The 16,359-nt window shown below is 46.2% G+C and overlaps 1 protein-coding gene across 5 annotated transcripts in view; it reads left to right on the top strand.

Moving 5' to 3' along the window:
* Positions 1–12,659, top strand: part of SPATA13 (spermatogenesis associated 13) — a 133,675-nt gene extending 121,016 nt beyond the window's left edge. For 3 of the 5 annotated variants that reach the window (XM_063951678.1, XM_063951680.1, XM_063951679.1), the window contains exon 13: positions 10,503–12,659. In XM_063951678.1, the coding sequence (XP_063807748.1) occupies positions 10,503–10,684 (182 nt within the window). In that variant the 3' untranslated portion in view covers positions 10,685–12,659. The remainder of the gene's footprint in view (positions 1–10,502) is intronic. The other 2 variants (XM_063951681.1, XM_063951682.1) reach the window with 1 other exon arrangement.
* Positions 12,660–16,359: the final 3,700 nt, after the last annotated feature.

The following is a 16,359-nucleotide window of genomic DNA, read 5'->3' as shown; positions in this document are numbered from 1 at the left end:
TATCAGTTTCAGACGTTGCCGTTGAATTATCCACGGCACCCCGGGCCTTTACCAAGGTAATGGCCGAAAAGATGATTCTTAAAAGAAGCTAGGCATCTTAATTATCCCTTACTTGGACGATATCCTGAAAAGGGCAAGTTCCAGAGAACAGTTGGAGGTCGGAAAAGAACTATCTAAAGTAGTTCTACGACAGCACGAGTGGATTCTAAATATTCCAAAAATCGCAGCTGTTTTCCGATGATACGTCTGCTGTTCCTAGGAATGATTCTGGGCATAGTCCAGAAAAAGGTATTTCTCCTGGAGGGGAAAGCCAGGGAGTTATCCGAACTAGTCAGAAACCTCCTAAAACCAGGCCAAGTATCAGTGCATCAATGCACAGGAGTCCTGGGAAAAATGGTGGCTTCTTACGAAGCGATTCCATTCGGCAGATCTCACGCAAAAAATTTTCAGGGGGATTTGCTGGACGAATGGTCCGGATCGCATCTTCAGATGCATCAGCGGATAACCCTGTCTCCAAGGACAGGCGTGTCTTTTCTGTGGGGGCTGCAGAGTGCTCATCTTCTAGAGGGCAGCACATTCAGCATTCAGGACTGTGTTCTGGTGACCACGGATGCCAGCCTGAGAGGCTGGGGAGCAGTCACACAGGGAAGAAATTTCCAAGGAAGTGTGGTCAAGTCTGGAGATTTCTCTCCACATGAATATACTGGAGCTAAGGGCAATTTACAATGCTCTGAGCCTAGGAAGACCTCTGCTTCAAAGTCAACCGGTGCTGATCCAGTAGGACATCATCATGGCAGTCGCCCACGTAAACAGACGGGGCGGCACAAGAAGCAGGAGGGTAATGACAGCAAGGATTCTTCGCTGGGCGAAAAATCATGTGATAACACTGTCAGCAGTGTTCATTCCGGGAGTGGACAACTGGGAAGATTTCCTCAGCATGAATGAATTTCACCCGGAAAAGTGGGAACTTCATCTGGAAGTTTCCACATGATTGTAAACCGTTGGGAAAGACCAAAGGTGGTTATGATGGTGTCCCACATGAAGCGCCAGGTCTAGAGACCCTCAGGCAATAGCTGGGACGCTCTGGTAACACCGTGGGTGTACCAGTCGGTGTATGTGTTCCCTCCTCTGCTTTTCATACCCAGTGTATGGAGACTGATAGGAAGGAGAGGAGTAAGAACTATACTCGTGGCTCCGGTTTGGCCAAGAAGGACTTGGTACCCGGAACTTCAAGAGATACTAGGAAGGATCTTGATTCAGTAAGAATCATGTCTGTTCCAAGACTTACCGCAGCTGCGTTGACGCCAGGGCGGGTGAACGCCGGATCCTAAGGGAAAAAGGCATTCCGGAAGAGGTCATCCCTACCCTGGTCAGAGCCAGGAAGGAGGTGACCGCACAACATTATCACCGCTTAGGTGAAAATATGTTCCACGGTGTGAGGCCAGGAAGGCTTCACGGAAGAATTTCAACTAGGTTAATTCCTACATTTCCTGCAAACAGGAGTGTCTATGGGCCTAAAATTGGGGTCCATTAAGGTTCAAATTTCGGCCTGTTGATTTTCTTCCAGAAAGAAATTGGCTTCAGTCCTGAAGTCCAGAAGTTGTCAAGGGAGTACTGCATATACGACCCCCTTTGATGTCTACAGTGGCACTGGGCGATCTCAACGTAGTTTTTGGGATTCCAAAAGTCACATTGGTTTAAACAACTCAAATCTGCGGATTTGATATATCTCACATGGAAAGCAACCATGCTGTTGGTCCTGGCATCGGCCAGGCGAGTGTCTAAATTGGCGGCTTTGTCTCACAAAGCCATATCTGATTGTCCAGTCGGACAGAGCAAAGCTGCGGACTCGTCCCCAGTTTTTCCCTAAGGTGGTGTCAGCATTTCACCTGAACCAGCTTATTGTGGTACCTGCGGCTACTAGGGACTTGGAGGACTCCAAGTTGCTGGATGTTGTCAGGGCCCTGAAAATATAGTTCCAGGTCGGCTGGAGTCAGGAAATCTGACTTGCTGTTTATCCTGTGTGCACCCAACAAGCTGGGTGCTCCTGCTTCTAAGCAGACTATTGCTCGCTGGATTTGTAGTACAATTCAGCTTGCTCATTCTGTGGCAGGCTTGCCACAGCAAAATATATGTAAATGCCCATTCCACAAGGAAGGGGGCTCATCTTGGGCAGCTGCCCGAGGGGTCTCGGCATTACAACTCTGCCGAGCAGTTACGTGGTCGGGGGAGAACACGTTTGTAAAATTCTACAAATTTGATACCCTGGCAAAAGAGGACCTGGAGTTCTCTCATTCGGTGCTGCAGAGTCATCCGCACTCTCCCGCCCGTTTTGGGAGCTTTGGTATAATCCCCATGGTCCTTTCAGGAACCCCAGCATCCACTAGGACGATAGAGAAAATAAGAATTTACTTACCGATAATTCTATTTCTCGGAGTCCGTAGTGGATGCTGGGCGCCCATCCCAAGTGCGGATTATCTGCAATACTTGTACATAGTTATTGTTAACTAATTCGGGTTATTGTTTTAGGGAGCCATCTTTCAGAGGCTCCATCTGTTATCATACTGTTAACTGGGTTTAGATCACAAGTTGTACGGTGTGATTGGTGTGGCTGGTATGAGTCTTACCCGGGATTCAAAATCCTCCCTTATTGTGTACGCTCGTCCGGGCACAGTACCTAACTGGAGTCTGGAGGAGGGTCATAGGGGGAGGAGCCAGTGCACACCACCTGATCTGGAAAAGCTTTACTTTTTGTGCCCTGTCTCCTGCGGAGCCGCTATTCCCCATGGTCCTTTCAGGAACCCCAGCATCCACTACGGACTCCGAGAAATAGAATTATCGGTAAGTAAATTCTTATTATATACATACACAAAATATGATTGTATGGGGCAGTTGTTACATATAGCAGATGAGTGAAGATGACACTGCTTGTTTGACAAGTACATATCATATGAGTACCTCTATCGGCTGCGGCATGATTTTCACAATAATGAAATTCTATATATTAAGGAGCTTACAGCAAGGTGTGCCCTAAAGGCTGGAGAATGCAGCCTATCACTATGTGAATGAATCTGCTGCATTCTCCGTGATGTGCCCTGTTCCTAATAAATTGGTTAGCTGCCTTCAGATTAATGCGTTCAGCCCCTATTAGAGGTCCCTCCATAGTTTGAGGTCCACATCTGTTTTTAAAGTTGAAATACGCCCTGGAATTGAATTCTGCGGTTTAAAAAAAAAAAAAAAAAGTCTGTCTGCTAAAATATGTATTTAGTTCTGGCTTCTCCTGATTGTGCCCCCTAGCAAAATATGGATCTCACATCCTTTATATATAGATGTGACCAACAGCCATAAATGTCACATGTGGCTGTTCCCATAAGGATAGAAAACACAAGTCTGTACTTGGATAAAAATGGCAACTAATATAAGCCAGTTGATTGCTCGCGCACGCTGCACACGGAGGATGCCTCGAACCTCGACAATGTGAGATAATATAGTGATTCAAATTAACGTCCCATTGTAAATCAATAAATACTCCTAGACTTCTCATGCTGGGCCTCATTATGTTCTGTGCTCCCAGCCAGCGATTCCCAACATAGCTGAAGCCAGAGGCTGGATCTAACCCTGGCATTGTGACATTCAGCACTGATGTTTATAATTGGGTAAAAACAAGATTGCAATTGTCAGTGTTGGGGGAAGGGGTGGGGGGGGGGGGAGAACTCACAGTTCATTGACAGTTGAACTATATTTTGCCGTTACCAAGCAGCAGTTCCGCATGAACTATTGAGTGTGTGGGACATTGATGTTCTTCATCCATGACCAGGCAATGAATTGTTTCTTCATGGATTTCCATTGTACAAAACAAGATAACGCGTTAATATTAGAAAGACTTCTGACTAAATTAACTGTAGTGTGTCCGTGTAGGGAATGGTTTGCCTGGTAGGGAATATAGGGGCAGATGTATTGACCTGGAGTAGGCATAAGGAAGTGATAAACCAGTGATATGTGCAAGGTGATGAATGCACCAGCCAATCAGCTCCTAACTGTTATTTTACATATTGGAGCTGATTGGCTGGTTTGTTTATCACCTTGCACATATCACTGGTTTATCACTTCCTTATACCTTCTCCAGGTTAATACATCTGCCCCATAGATTGCAAGCTCCATGGGTCAGGGAATTATCTGAGTGATTAAATATTCTCTGTAAAGCGCCCATTAATACAAAGGGGTAGATTTAGCAAAGCTTGGAGAGAGAAAGTACCAACCGATCAGCTCCTTACTGTCATTTTGCATACACAGTCTGTAAAATAACAGAAGCTGATTGGTTGGTACTTTATTTATCTCAAAGGATTGATAAATCTTCCCGGTAGGCTGTAAATAATAAAATAGGTGATTTAAGCTCCTGCGTGTACTTTTTTTGTACATTTCCATGAAGAAGCCTCTAGAAGCTCATTATTTCAATTTGCGTGTTAGGTTTACGGAGTGTTCAATACCTGTCATTATTATCTCCTTTTAAACCCATCAATGATAGCTTTTAATTATTTAGCTGTAGTTTCCTGCTGCACAAATATTGGGGCCATTTATCAACGAGTGATAAAACTCATTGCGTATGATAAATGGTGCTCCAGCCAACCAGCTCCCAGCTGTCATTTCTCTGACGTCCTAAGTGGATGCTGGGACTCCGTAAGGACCATGGGGAATAGCGGCTCCGCAGGAGACTGGGCACAACTATAAAGAAAGCTTTAGGTCTAACTGGTGTGCACTGGCTCCTCCCACTATGACCCTCCTCCAGACCTCAGTTAAAATCTTGTGCCCGGCTGAGCTGGATGCACACTAGGGGCTCTCCTGAGCTCCTAGAAAGAAAGTATATTTTAGGTTTTTTATTTTACAGTGAGATCTGCTGGCAACAGACTCACTGCAGCGAGGGACTAAGGGGAGAAGAAGCGAACCTACCTAACTGGTGGTAGCTTAGGCTTCTTAGGCTACTGGACACCATTAGCTCCAGAGGGATCGAACACAGGACCCGACCTCGATCGTTCGGTCCCGGAGCCGCGCCGCCGGCCCCCTTACAGAGCCAGAAGCAAGAAGTGTTCCGGAAAATCGGCGGCAGAAGACTTCTGTCTTCAACAAGGTAGCGCACAGCACTGCAGCTGTGCGCCATTGCTCCTCATGCACACCTCACACTCCGGTCACTGATGGTTGCAGGGCGCTGGGGGGGGCGCCCTGAGGGCAATATAATACACCTTGGCTGGCAAATCTACACCATATATAGTCAGGAAGGCTATATAGGTGTAATAATACCCCTGCCAGAATTCCAGAAAAAGCGGGAGAAGTCCGCCGGAAAAGGGGCGGGGCCATCTCCCTCAGCACACTGGCGCCATTTTTCCCTCACAGCTCCGCTGGAAGGACGCTCCCTGGCTCTCCCCTGCAGTGTCAAGCTACATAAGGGTAAAAAAGAGAGGGGGGGCACTAAATTTAGGCGCAGTATATATAATATAAGCAGCTATAAGGGAAAAAACACTCATTTATAGTGGGATCCCTGTGTTATATAGCGCTCTGGTGTGTGCTGGCATACTCTCTCTCTGTCTCCCCAAAGGGCTTTGTGGGGTCCTGTCCTCTGTCAGAGCATTCCCTGTGTGTATGCGGTGTGTCGGTATGGCTGTGTCGACATGTTTGATGAGGAGGCTTATGTGGAGTCGGAGCAGATGCCTATAAATGTGATGTCACCCCCTGCGGGGCCGACACCTGAGTGGATGGTTATGTGGAAGGAACTACGTGACAGTGTCGACTCCTTACATAAAAGGTTTGACAACATACCAAATATGGGACAGCCGGCTTCTCAGCCTGTGCCTTCCCAGGCGTCTCAAAAGCCATCAGGGGCTCTAAAACGCCCGCTACCTCAGATGGCAGACACAGATGTCGACACGGATACTGACTCCAGTGTCGACGACGATGAGACTAATGTATCTTCCAATAGGGCCACACGTTATATGATTGAGGCAATGAAAAATGTGTTGCATATTTCTGATGTTACCCCGGGTACCACAAAAAAGGGTATTATGTTTGGAGAGAAAAAACTACCAGTTGTTTTAACTCCATCTGAGGAATTAAATGAAGTGTGTGAAGAAGCGTGGGCTTCCCCCGATAAGAAACTGGTAATTTCTAAGAGGTTACTAATGGCGTACCCTTTCCCGCCAGAGGATAGGTCACTTTGGGAAACATCCCCTAGGGTGGATAAAGCGCTCACACGCTTGTCAAAGAAGGTGGCACTACCGTCTCCGGATACGGCCGCCCTGAAGGAATCTGCTGATAGAAAGCAGGAGGCTATCCTGAAGTCTATATATACACACACAGGTGTTATACTGAGACCAGCTATTGCTTCAGCATGGATGTGCAGTGCTGCAGCTGCGTGGTCAGATTCCCTGTCGGAAAATATTGATACCCTAGACAGGGACACTATATTGCTAACCGTAGAGCATATTAAAGACGCACTCTTATACATGAGGGATGCACAGAGGGATATTTGCCGGCTGGCATCTAAAATAAGTGCAATGTCCATTTCTGCCAGGAGAGGGTTATGGACTCGGCAGTGGACAGGAGATGCAGATTCTAAAAGGCACATGGAAGTTTTGCCTTATAAGGGTGAGTTGTTGTTCGGGGATGGTCTCTCGGACCTCGTTTCCACAGCAACAGCTGGGAAGTCTACATTTTTACCCCATGTTCCCTCACAGCCAAAGAAAGCACCGTATTATCAGGTACAGTCCTTTCGGCCCAATAAGGGCAAGCGGGTTAAAGGCGCGTCCTTTCTGCCCAGAGGCAGAGGTAGAGGGAAAAAGCTGCAGCATACAGCCAGTTCCCAGGAGCAAAAGTCCTCCCCCGCTTCCTCTAAGTCCACAGCATGACGCTGGGGCTCCACAGGCGGAGCCAGGTACGGTGGGGGCCCGTCTCAAATATTTCAGCGATCAGTGGGCTCGCTCATGGGTGGATCCCTGGATCTTTCAAGTAGTATCTCAGAGGTACAAGCTGGAATTCGAGACGTCTCCCCCCCGCCGTTTCCTCAAATCTGCCTTGCCAACAACTCCCTCAGGCAGGGAGGCAGTGTTAGAGGCAATTCACAAGCTGTATTCCCAGCAGGTGATAGTAAAGGTGCCCCTACTTCAACAAGGACGGGGTTACTATTCCACAATGTTTGTGGTACCGAAACCGGACGGTTCGGTGAGACCCATTTTAAATTTGAAATCCTTGAACACGTATATAAAAAAATTCAAGTTCAAGATGGAATCGCTCAGGGCGGTTATTGCAAGCCTGGACGAGGGGGATTACATGGTATCACTGGACATCAAGGATGCTTACCTGCATGTCCCCATTTACCATCCTCACCAGGAGTACCTCAGATTTGTGGTACAGGATTGTCATTACCAATTCCAGACGTTGCCGTTCGGTCTATCCACGGCTCCGAGGGTCTTTACCAAGGTAATGGCCGAAATGATGATACTCCTTCGAAAGAAGGGAGTTTTAATTATCCCGTACTTGGACGATCTCCTGATAAAGGCGAGGTCCAGGGAGCAGTTGTTGGTCGGGGTAGCACTATCTCGGGAGGTGCTACAACAGCACGGCTGGATTCTAAATATTCCAAAGTCACAGCTGGTCCCTACGACACGTCTACTGTTCCTGGGGATGGTTCTGGACACAGAACAGAAAAAAGTGTTTCTCCCGGAGGAGAAGGCCAAGGAGCTGTCATCTCTAGTCAGAGGCCTCCTAAAACCAAAACAGGTGTCGGTGCATCACTGCACGCGGATCCTGGGAAAGATGGTAGCTTCCTACGAAGCAATTCCATTCGGCAGGTTCCATGCAAGAACCTTTCAGTGGGACCTGTTGGACAAGTGGTCCGGATCGCATCTTCAGATGCATCGGCTGATAACCCTGTCTCCAAGGACCAGGGTGTCTCTGCTGCGGTGGCTGCAGAGTGCTCATCTTCAAGAGGGCCGCAGATTCGGCATACAGGACTGGGTCCTGGTGACCACGGATGCCAGCCTTCGAGGCTGGGGGGCAGTCGCACAGGGAAGAAACTTCCAAGGACTATGGTCATGTCAGGAGACTTCCCTGCACATAAATATTCTGGAGCTGAGGGCCATTTACAATGCCCTAAGTCAGGCAAAACCCCTGCTTCAAAACCAGCCGGTACTGATCCAGTCAGACAACATCACGGCGGTCGCCCATGTAAACCGACAGGGCGGCACGAGAAGCAGGACGGCGATGGCAGAAGCCACAAGGATTCTCCGATGGGCGGAAAATCACGTGTTAGCACTGTCAGCAGTGTTCATTCCGGGAGTGGACAACTGGGAAGCAGACTTCCTCAGCAGGCACTACCTCCACTCGGGAGAGTGGGGACTTCATCCAGAAGTCTTCCAACTGATTGTAAACCGTTGGGAAAGGCCACAGGTGGACATGATGGCGTCCCGCCTAAACAAAAAGCTAGAAAGATATTGCGCCAGGTCAAGAGACCCTCAGGCGATAGCTGTGGACGCTCTAGTGACACCGTGGGTGTACCGGTCGGTTTATGTGTTCCCTCCTCTTCCTCTCATACCAAAGGTACTGAGGATAATAAGGAGAAGAGGAGTAAGAACTATACTCATTGTTCCGGATTGGCCAAGAAGAGCTTGGTACCCGGAACTTCAAGAAATGATGTCAGAGGACCCATGGCCTCTGCCGCTCAGACAGGACCTGCTGCAGCAGGGGCCCTGTCTGTTCAAAGACTTACCGCGGCTGCGTTTGACGGCATGGCGGTTGAACACCGGATCCTGAAGGAAAAGGGCATTCCGGAGGAAGTCATTCCTACGCTGATTAAAGCTAGGAAAGAAGTAACCGCAAACCATTATCACTGCATATGGCGAAAATATGTTGCGTGGTGTGAGGCCAGGAAGGCCCCAACGGAGGAATTTCAGCTGGGCCGTTTCCTGCACTTCCTACAGTCAGGGGTGACTATGGGCCTAAAATTGGGTTCCATTAAGGTCCAGATTTCGGCTCTATCGATTTTCTTCCAGAGAGAACTGGCTTCACTACCTGAAGTTCAGACTTTTGTTAAGGGAGTACTGCATATTCAGCCCCCTTTTGTGCCTCCAGTGGCACCTTGGGATCTCAACGTGGTGTTGGATTTCCTAAAGTCACATTGGTTTGAGCCACTTAAAACCGTGGAATTGAAGTATCTCACGCGGAAAGTGGTCATGTTGTTGGCCTTGGCTTCGGCCAGGCGTGTATCAGAATTGGCGGCTTTGTCATGTAAAAGCCCTTATCTGATTTTCCATATGAATAGGGCAGAATTGAGGACTTGTCCCCAGTTTCTTCCTAAAGTGGTATCAGCTTTTCATCTGAACCAACCTATCGTGGTGCCTGCGGCTACTACAGACTTGGAGGCTTCCAAGTTGTTGGACGTAGTCAGGGCCCTGAAAATCTATGTTTCCAGGACAGCTGGAGTCAGAAAGACTGACTCGCTATTTATCCTGTATGCGCCCAACAAGTTGGATGCACCTGCTTCAAAGCAGACTATTGCTCGCTGGATCTGTAGTACGATTCAGTTTGCACATTCTGCGGCTGGACTGCCGCATCCTAAATCAGTGAAAGCCCATTCCACGAGGAAGGTGGGCTCTTCTTGGGCGGCTGCCCGAGGGGTCTCGGCTTTACAACTTTGCCGAGCAGCTACTTGGTCGGGGTCAAACACATTTGCTTAATTCTACAAGTTTGACACCCTGGCTGAGGAAGACCTAGAGCCCGTTTGGGAGCTTTGGTATAATCCCCATGGTCCTTACGGAGTCCCAGCATCCACTTAGGACGTCAGAGAAAATAAGAATTTACTCACCGGTAATTCTATTTCTCGTAGTCCGTAGTGGATGCTGGGCGCCCATCCCAAGTGCGGATTGTCTGCAATACTTGTATATAGTTATTGTTTAACTAAAGGGTTATTGTTGAGCCATCTGTTGAGAGGCTCAGTTGTTGTCATACTGTTAACTGGGTATTGTATCACGAGTTATACGGTGTGATTGGTGTGGCTGGTATGAGTCTTACCCGGGATTCAAAATCCTTCCTTATTGTGTCAGCTCTTCCGGGCACAGTATCCTAACTGAGGTCTGGAGGAGGGTCATAGTGGGAGGAGCCAGTGCACACCAGTTAGACCTAAAGCTTTCTTTATAGTTGTGCCCAGTCTCCTGCGGAGCCGCTATTCCCCATGGTCCTTACGGAGTCCCAGCATCCACTACGGACTACGAGAAATAGAATTACCGGTGAGTAAATTCTTATTTTTTCAAACACGTGACAGCTGGAGCTGATTGGCTGGGGCACCATTTATTATACGCATCACATTTTATCATTCACAACGAGTTTTATTACTTGTTGATAAATGATCCCCATTGTATTTTACCGCTACTGGGGTCTGTCTTTGTTATAAAGAAAAAAAAAAGTTGATAATCTCTGTATGCAGTTTAATGGAGTTCCTTCTCTTGGTTCTGTCACAGGTGTCACATATAATGGATTTCCCACAGTTCCTCCTCATCAGAACTTGCATCCGATCCACCAGCGTCATGTTACAGTTCCCACCAGCATACCACAGCAGCAGGTCTTTTCCTTGGCGGAACCCAAGAGGAAAACATCTCCATTTTGGAACACGATTACTAAACTCACACCCTTTAAGAAATGACAAATGAAGGAAAACATGGGCTTTCTGAAAGACATGAACAGTATTTGAAGACTGAAGATCAAACTTTTTCGGATAACGTTAAATCTCTAAGTAACTCACCTGTATTTTCATGAAGGGAAGAAACGATGAAGGGAAAAAAAAAACAATGTGAAACTGCTGGAAAGATGATTTATTGTAAAACATTTTCTTTGAGTGATTCTCAATTTTGATGAAAATTTTATTTATTCTTGAAGATGGACAGATTTTTGTTTCTTTTTTTAATATGTAAATAATTTTATTTCTGTTTATAATTAGTTTGGCAACAGTGAGATGTTTGTTTAATGCCTCTTGTGGGCTTCTAGTTATTTTGTTGTTGTTGCCACTTTTACGAAAACAGGAAGTAATTGTGGCTGGTTAGGGTGTTTTGTAGACTGGCGGCCATTTTTGAAATCCAGGAAGTGATGACAATTTTATTATTTGAGGTCATTGATTAATACTTTAAGTCACTTCATGTACCAATAACAGTTTTGTACGCGTGTGTATATATCTCTCTCTATTGGACCGGCACTCCCCTTATAATGGTCTTGCTGCTCCGGTGCCCTCTGAAGAAGAATAGCCACTCATCAAAAGGAAAGCATAGCGGCACTCGGAGTCCTTAAAACGTGTATTTCAAAACATCACAGACAGCACCAACGTTTCGGGGCTACACCGCCCCTTTGGCCAGGTGACCTTCACGTGGTCAAAGGGGTGGTGTGGCCCCGAAACGTTGGTGCTGTCTGTGATTTACACAAGGTTTTTTTTATGAAGCGGGAAACCTTTCAAATAGTATAATGGATTTCTAGTACAATCATTTAGAAAATTGTGATCCCATATACAGTATATATAAAAAAAAATTTTTTAAAAAGCCAAATGGCTACATTTTGTATGCTTTGGCAAATTGTGTAGATGGCTGTTACAAACATAGGTGTCGGAATGGGAAGGGGGCAAGGGGGCAGCATGCCCCCTTCCCCATCCACGAGATGGAGGCGTGGGTGAGCGCTTACCCCCGGATCCCCACGGACGACTCCTCGAAGGAGTCGCCCGGAGGTAAGCACCGCTCACCCACACTGGGGGAGGGAGGGGGGGGGGGGTGAGCGCCAAAATGTAATTTTCACTACGCCCCCTCCCCCCAACCTCAAAACATTCCAGCTCCCCTGCTTACAAATAATTAAGTTACCGACTAACGTATGGATTCTACTTTGTATTCAATCATAGGTTTTTATATGTCTTTGTGCACTGCGAGATGACCAGCCTTGCTGCGTGGTCTGGCGTTTGACCACACAATTGCCGAACGGTCACATCGTATGCAGGGCAATAGCGGTGATCTGAAATCATTGTAAGACTAGATCATTATCAAGCATATTGGCGAATTTAATTGGTTTTGAATTTCTTACCTGCTACCGTTATATTGCAAAAGTAACCGCCAACTCCCTTTCCCCCTGGCCCCGTCACCATAACCTTTACATCTATGGACATGTAAGACAGACCAGACCTTTCATATGCATTGACATATACATTAACAAATGATCTTCTTTGATTTACAAAAAAAGACTGCCTTTTCTTATATCATTGTATATCTCCAAAATATTCCATTGAAAACAAGTGTATCACCTGTAACTAGACTGTTATTTATTTTGTATAGCTAACCATGCTCTTTATTGTCCTGTTGTCTATTTTTCATAATGAAAAAGATATATTTCCCCTTTCAAATAACGTACGGAGACTTTAATGATTTGCCAACGTCTTTCTGATTTGAGTGGATTTAGTCAGGCTCATGTGTGTTAACGCTGGAATGTATTTTTCAGTTCAGTGTTAATATGAAACCAGGAACCGAGATTTTAAACTTTTGTTTGTAATGAACTGCAGTTTTGTGACTGTCATAATGGAATTTGTTTTACTGTTACATTTCACTGGGCTTATGGTGAAGTTCTGATTGAAATATTTCTTAAAAATGTGAAAAAAAACAAAAACAAAACTCTGCTTGTTTATTTGGGCAATCAATTTGCCTGGTGATTTTTCCTGATAATTCAAATTTCCATCTTTTTTTTTTTTTTCTTGTTTTAAATCTCCATAAAATAGAATTCAAAACCTAATTTAAAGGTTCTGAGAGGTTCATGTTGAAATCTCATTTTCAGTGTTAGAGACGAAACTTGAACTGATCAAAAGGGATCACCTTCTGTGATGTTTATTTTCCAGACAGACTCTAATTTTGTTGCCATTGGATATCATACAACAAATATGTTTACAATGCCTATGGATTGTACCTATATGGCTAATAGGGTTCGGTATTAAATGCCGGTTTTCCGGGTGCTGGCGGTCACATGAACTACAGCATTATCCCGACAATGAAGATCCTGGCATCAGAGGGGTTATTTTTTACCCCCCCAATCCCCCTACCCTAACCCTTGTGGCGGCTAGGGCTAACCCTCTGGGGGTGGCCGCTAGGGCTATCAGCCCTCCCCCCTAGTGCCTAACCCTAACGACCCCTCCCCCCTTCAGGCCCTAACCAGAATCCCGATACTTACTTTTGGGATGTCAGCTGTCTGTGTTCTGGCGCCGGTCTCCTGAGTGGTGTCAGGATTGCGGCATTGGTCACATTACCGCCGGCATCCCAGCCGCCGCTGATATATTTATTTGAAGTGAATAAATAAACCCACATGTCTGCCTTGATGAACCCTCATTAAAGTTGGGTTTTCCCTTTAGGTAATTCCAGCACTTATCAAATCCTTGCTACAAGACATGATCCTACAGCAGTGAGTTTTATAAATGTGTTTATAGCTAAGAGCATTTAGAATGTACGCTACAAATTTAGGTACTGCTGCATCATACCCAGGCATATTTACATAGGATTCAGCATGCAGTCATATTTGGTAAGACCAGCAATAATGGGGACATAAGGCCCATACACACTAGACGAGAAAGTAAAAGATATCACTCAGAAGGGCCGATCTGAGCGAGATATTTTACAAACTCGTCTAGTGTGTACACTCAGTGTCGTTAACGATGCGCGCTCCCGTGCATCGTTAATGACACCCTCCCTCGTCTGAACATGTACAGACGAGGGAGGTCCTCGTTATCGACAGCCAAGCATGGGTATCGTTGCCCACCAGAGGAGGATTTTCCACAAGGCAACCTAGGCACCTGCGTAATAATAATAATAATAATAATAATTTTATTTATATAGCGCTTTTTCTCCAATAGGACTCAAGGCGCTTAACAGATACATAACATAATATAGTACAGAAAATAATGAAGTACAGAACAGATTTTCATAAAATACAGAAGCATGGAGATACTAAAGGGACAATTATGGGAATGCTTGAGTAAAAAGGAAAGTCTTGAGTCTACTTTTGAAGGATTCTATAGTTGAGGTCTCTTGCACTGTGCGGGTAAGTGAGCTCCATAGAGTCGGAGCCGCATGACTAAAAGCTCGACCCCCAGATGAATTACGGGAGATTCTAGGTACTGCTAAAAGTCCTTCATCTACAGATCGCAGTAATCGAGTGGGGCAGTATGGGGTCAGTAGCTGCTTCAGGTACCTTGGGCCCTGGTCATGTAGTGCTTTGAAACTCAGTAAGCCAATCTTGAAGATGATTCGCCATTTTACAGGCAGCCAGTGAAGGGAGTAGAGTATGGGTGTTATGTGGCTAGAACGGGGCTGGTTGGTTAACAGCCTGGCAGCTGTGTTTTGCACCAGCTGTAAGCGCTGCAATTCTTTTGCTGGGATACCAAGGTAGAGGGCATTACAGTAGTCTAATCGAGATGATACAAATGCGTGGATGACTTTTGGCAGATCATCTGAGGGAATTAAGTGCTTGATTCAGGCTATGTTCCTCAGGTGAAAGAATGAGGATTTGATTGTGGCTGATATCTGATGTTTAAGTGTCAAGCCACCATCCAGGACAACGCCAAGATTCCGCACACGATCAGTGGTTTGTAATTCTGAATCCCCGAGTGTAAGTCCAGTTAGTTGGCTATGCTGCAGTCTTGTCCTTTGATGTTGCGGTCCTAGCATAAGGACCTCTGTTTTATCCGGGTTCAGTCGCAGCCAACTAACACTCATCCACTCCTGGAGTTCAGCTAGACAGCCATTTAGGGTTGCTACTGGGTTATCAGTGCCTGGAGCAAAGGACAAGTACAGTTGTGTATCATCTGCATAGCAGTGGTAGACTAGCCTATGGCGCCTGATTATTTCACCCAGTGGGAGCATGTATACTGCAAAAAGCATGGGGGATAGTATAGAACCTTGTGGGACACCACATGGCAATGGCACTGGTGGTGATGAGTATAATCCAGACGATACTCTCTGTGACCTGCCTGTGAGAAATGATTTGAACCAATTTAGGACTGTGCCATGCAGTCCACAAAAATGTATCAGACGTTCAATCAGAAGCCCATGGTCCACGGTATCAAAAGCTGCAGAGAGATCCAGAAGGATTAATATTGAACAGTCGCCTCCATCTCTTGCCGTCAGAAGATCATTTAACACACACACCAGGGCTGTTTCAGTGCTATGTCTTCTCCTGAATCCTGACTGGAATGGATCATAGATATCATGGGTTGTCAGGCGGGTTTCCAGTTGATTTGCAACCACTTTCTCAATAACCTTTCCTAGAAAAGGAAAGTTTGATACCGGTCTATAGTTGGTCATGCAGTCGGGATCTAACTTAGGTTTTTTAAGAAGAGGTCTAACAATTGCTTCCTTTAGGGGTCCAGGAAATATGCCGGTCTGCAAAGAGCATTGAACAATTTTTGCAAAGACAGGACCAATTATATCCATACACCCTATTAGAAGCTTGGTTGAGGCAGGGTCCAGATCAAAGGTGGTGGGACGCAAAATCCGAGCAATTTCAGCAATGTCCTTTACATCCACTGGGTGAAAGCTGGTCCATGAAGGCAGGTGGCTTATATTGGCAGGTTTGTAGTTTGGGCCCAGCAGGTCCCAAGGGGCCAAATAAAGATATCCTGGCTGCCCAAAACGTTCCCAGAGGAGCATTGCACGACTACTGCGTGATGTCATAACGTCACATGGACCTGCCCACACTCTCAAAGTCCCTTTGATGTTTTTTCATAGGATAAAAAAAGTTTGGACACACAAAATGGTTTCATCCACTGTATGTGGGCAGTCAGTTTACTCTATATGTGACACAGGTATTAAGCCTTCTTCCCAAAAATTTAGAGCCTGATTCAGATTTGTACGCAATGCTGATGTTCATGCATCTAAGCATTTATCGGTAGACTGTGCACACGCCAAGGTACTTTACCGATGCCACCTGCAATCAGCAGCAAAAATATAGTGCTATGGATTGTTTGAGGGAGGAGGGTCCCAAACCGGTATTTTGCCTAGGGCCCCATGAGGTATAAATCCACCTCTGGTTCCCCCCGCCGTCGCTCCCTTCCCCGCTGGCATCAGCAAGTGTGTATGCACTTGCCGATACCGGCACCCCACCAGGTCCCTGCCGCCACTAATATCGGCGTCGGCGGGGACTTGTTTAGTGTATATGGGCCTTCAGCTTTACTGGCAACCATGATATTTATCCCCGACCCCAACTCTCACATCATTCAGAAGCCCCAGCGTGTACACTGTGCAGGAATACGAATCATTCAACGAGGAGTTCAAAATATAAAACATTTTTGCTAGTACCTTCTATTTCATC

Source organism: Pseudophryne corroboree, chromosome 2 (genome assembly GCF_028390025.1).
Source record: "Pseudophryne corroboree isolate aPseCor3 chromosome 2, aPseCor3.hap2, whole genome shotgun sequence".
In the NCBI taxonomy this organism is placed as follows: domain Eukaryota; kingdom Metazoa; phylum Chordata; class Amphibia; order Anura; family Myobatrachidae; genus Pseudophryne; species Pseudophryne corroboree.
The sequence above is the reverse complement of the archived record's forward strand: the minus strand, read 5'-3'. Positions and strand labels throughout refer to the sequence as shown.